At 33.8% G+C, this 1408-nt stretch overlaps 1 protein-coding gene across 1 annotated transcript in view; it reads right to left on the bottom strand.

Moving 5' to 3' along the window:
- LTN1 (listerin E3 ubiquitin protein ligase 1) overlaps positions 1-1408 on the bottom strand; it is an 86724-nt gene that overhangs the window by 56557 nt on the left and 28759 nt on the right. Inside the window, exons 7-8 of the mRNA XM_012657343.1 lie at positions 758-931; positions 1-180 (exon numbers count right to left, since the gene is read on the bottom strand). Of these exons, the coding sequence (XP_012512797.1) occupies positions 1-180; positions 758-931 (354 nt within the window). The remainder of the gene's footprint in view (positions 181-757; positions 932-1408) is intronic.

Raw genomic sequence — 1408 nt, 5'->3', positions numbered from 1 at the left:
CGAGGTGAGGAAATTTTTGAAGAAATTCAGCTTTGGATCTGTGATGGACTGAGGGAGTTTGCTGATGAATGGTAGAAGATATGGATATATAACAGTAGCTAGACCCCGACCACCTTCACGAACCACAGTTGACAGCTTGGGAAACACGCTTTTTTTTGCATTTACATGAAGCCAACAGTCCTAACCAAAGAAAAGATTGCAACAGTAATTAGAGATCATAAACATTCTTTTCCCAATTAAAAGAGAAGACATATAAGCTCTCAAAAATAAAAAAATAAAAAAAAAAATCAAGTATTTTATCTAAAGAGGCTAAAATCTTTCATAACCATTAAAAACTACAACTCTGAAATTATAAAAGTGTTACACATAATAATCATGTATTCCACATGTTTACAGGACAGTATTGATCAGAAATAATTATTTAACTTAAAGGATTTCTATCAAACTGTTTTCCAAAAGGCACTACATTTCATCTTAAATATAAGATTCAGATATGCCAACTGCATTGGGCCCCATGAGGTTTAGAGAATAATTAATATTGGCTAAACAAAGTCAAATAAAAACTCTATGCCATATTAGTCAGTTTAAGACTCATGCCAAGTTTGGATTAAGTATTTTACTTCCAAGAAAACATTTTCCCAATATGATTGAGATATTATTCCCTGATGGGCTCTCTCTCGTATGATACCTAAGGGTTCTAAAATACTACCAGGAAGACAAGTATTCTCCAGTGACTAAATGTGGCTCTCTTACATACCTCAATAGTTGTAAGTGTATATAGTACAGCTTCCCAGAGAGCTGGGCAGACAATTGGGTCACTGTCATCAATGCTAAGTAGGACTGATGGGCTCACTTTGGATGCTTCCTCTTTCATCAACTGTGGAATGCGCTGGCACAGAGCAGAAACTAATTCAAAATAAGCTGAGCGAATCTAAAAGAAATGTAAAGCTGAATTAAATTAAATCCTAGTAAAGCTTGATAAGATTTTTTATTTATGGTAATGGTAGATTATTCACACTAATCCTCCCACTAATAAAATTAAAATAGCTAGAAAAAAATACTTTAAAAAATCTTTTTAAGAGTATCAAAGGGCTGAAAAGGCATAAGGAATTAACAAGGCAAAAGTGAAGGCAGAAAGAATTAATTCAACTTTTTCTTTGGATGAAGCAAACACACATCCTCTTTAGCGGCAGAAGCCTTCATTCAGGGCCTCCATTACAGTCAAACAAAAAATAAAACACCATGAGCCACAACCAGCAGAAACAAAAGATAGCACAGAGATCTGAGACTTTAAATCTTAGAATTATCAGTCACAAACCCCATAACAAAATGCTTATTATATTTAAAGAAACAAAAGTTTAAAGATATCTACAGGAAAATGGATCCTAGAAAAAGTATAGTAGAGGCC

This window comes from Propithecus coquereli, unplaced genomic scaffold, assembly GCF_000956105.1.
Source record: "Propithecus coquereli isolate 6110/MARCELLA unplaced genomic scaffold, Pcoq_1.0 Scaffold54, whole genome shotgun sequence".
NCBI lineage: Eukaryota > Metazoa > Chordata > Mammalia > Primates > Indriidae > Propithecus > Propithecus coquereli.
The sequence above is the reverse complement of the archived record's forward strand: the minus strand, read 5'-3'. Positions and strand labels throughout refer to the sequence as shown.